Below are 2205 nucleotides of genomic sequence, written 5' to 3'. Positions count from 1 at the left end.
AGGCTTTTATGTTTCCATTTTTTGTGATGGATGAATGAGATTTTTCTCATTTCTCAAACCAAGCATCATTCTCACCGTATCTCATCCGTATGTGTATGTGCGTTCGAAATGCCCTCACATGTAAGAGCATGAGTATTTGTTCAAATAGTATTATCGGTTTAATTATTAATGAGACACCTCATATGTTCTAGGTAAACTGTTACTTAACATGACGTGTTTTTATTGTTACCATAAAAACGATTACTTTTTGAGTTTTTATTACACAAATCACGTTTTAAGAGTGAACTGCCACATTAACTCTATGATGCAATAAAATGCTAAATTCCTAAACTGCACTAGAATTGCACGCCAGTTCATTGTATTTTTTAACTACAAATATTTACCAGAACCCCCCCCCCCCCTCCCAACCCTGCTAGAGGATGATATACGGCTTAACACCATCATCGGCGGCGGAAGAACTGTGGAATCTTCTTTGTAGCCGGAACTCCATATCTACCACAACTATGGATCCTACCTTATCAATCGCAGTGACGACGTCATTGGAGCTGAAAAATCAATCAATGTTAATAATAAATTAAATAAATAAATCCGAGTTTCGATTACAACTAATTTCGCTTTTTACACATTTCACAAATTTTCTGCATATTCTAAATCTAACCACGGCCTCTGGAACGGCTAAATCTCGATATCCAACCACGCGAACGATCTTCATTGCTAGATACACTCTCTGAATCTACCATATAATTTTCGACGGGATATACAACTTGTGTTTGATCCTGAAGTTGAACCTCGACCAAATTTGACTTAGTCGGCTGTGAAACTGATCGGTAAGTTGAAAACGGTGAAGGTGGTGGCGACGTCCGCCGCTTGTCGGATGACTTCTTCTTGAAAAAGCCGGAAGATGAGCTAGGAGGGGCAGGTGGCGGCGGCGGCGGCGGTGCGCCGCTATGACGGTTGTGTTTGTCCTTCTACGAGAAGAAAACAATACACAACGTGTTCATCAATAACTTGTGACAAATGGGGTAGCACGGTCAAATTGATTAGTCATTTGACTTACTAATTATAACTAATTTTACTTTTGGTCGTATGATTATTATAGATTAATCATATTTGTTCTTTGACTATTTAAATTTTTTAATTAAGTTCATGATTATGTAATTTGTATCACATTTGATCCTCCTGATCAATTTTTCAAAACTATTACTGGAAGTGAAGTACTCCTTCCGAAATGAACAAATGACGTGCTCCAGAAGAAGCAAATGCAGGCTCCTTCTAGAAGTGCACCTTCCAGAAGATGCAAATGCAATGCTTCTTCTGGAATAAACACTTCTGGCAATAGTTAGCCAACAAATTGGACGACAGGATCAAATGTAATACAAATTAAATAGTTATGCATCTAATTAGAAAATTTTATTAATAATCATTGACCAAATATGATTCATATATATTAGTCAATTGATCAACAGTGAAAATTTCTATAGTAATTATAAGGTTTAAGTCAAATGAGATCAACAGTGGCAACAAGTTTTCCTATTCATTAAAGAAAAAAAACATAACTTGTGACAAATCGTAAATAAACATGATATTTCAAAATTTACCTCGGAGCTTTTTTGGGTGCCCTTCCTAGAGGGAGAAGCCATGAGCTCGACCATGTCAAGGATCTTTGCCTGTCCTAACTCTGTGCAGTTGTGCCAGTAATAGATGGCCAAGTCCCATGCTTTGGCTCTAAATTCCCAGAATCTCCTGTCAATGTCCCCTTCATGTTTTGCAACAAATGGCCTCAACAATGCTTCATAGATATAGGTTGTCCCCTACATTAATTCGTCTCGAGATTAACTAATTTTTGTGAACATACGGGCCGGCAAGGCAGTACAAAGCCCGCGAGCCGCCAATAGCTAGGCCCATCCCGCCCAAACAGCTGGCAAGCCAGCCCACGCTGCTGTGGACCCAGGTCCACCTTTTGGGTCCAAAACTACGTCGTTTTGTCTTTTCTTTTTTTTTTTTTTTTAAATTAGTAAACATATTGTTGAATATAGAGTTGTCCAACAATGTGTGAATGTAGAAGTTTCAAAGTGTGAATGTAGAGTATAGAAATCGTGAATGTAGACTTATGATTGTGTGAATGTAGAGTTGTCCAGAAATGTGTGAATGTGGAGGTTTCAAATTGTGAATATGGAGTATAGAAATCGTGAATGTAGAGTTATG

The 2205-nt window shown here is 38.0% G+C and overlaps 1 protein-coding gene across 1 annotated transcript; it reads right to left on the bottom strand.

The window, feature by feature from the left end:
• Positions 1 to 539: 539 nt before the first annotated feature.
• Positions 540 to 2034, bottom strand: LOC116007810 (protein VASP homolog). Its single transcript, XM_031248478.1, has 2 exons — positions 1599 to 2034; positions 540 to 968 (listed from the first exon to the last, which is right to left on the bottom strand). The coding sequence occupies exons 1-2, from the start codon at positions 1650 to 1652 to the stop codon at positions 654 to 656; spliced, it is 369 nt and encodes a 122-aa protein (XP_031104338.1). The 5' UTR covers positions 1653 to 2034; the 3' UTR covers positions 540 to 653.
• Between the last annotated feature and the right edge of the window lie 171 nt (positions 2035 to 2205).

This window comes from Ipomoea triloba, chromosome 16, assembly GCF_003576645.1.
Source record: "Ipomoea triloba cultivar NCNSP0323 chromosome 16, ASM357664v1".
Classification (NCBI taxonomy): domain Eukaryota; kingdom Viridiplantae; phylum Streptophyta; class Magnoliopsida; order Solanales; family Convolvulaceae; genus Ipomoea; species Ipomoea triloba.
This window is presented reverse-complemented; position numbering and strand designations above follow the sequence as displayed.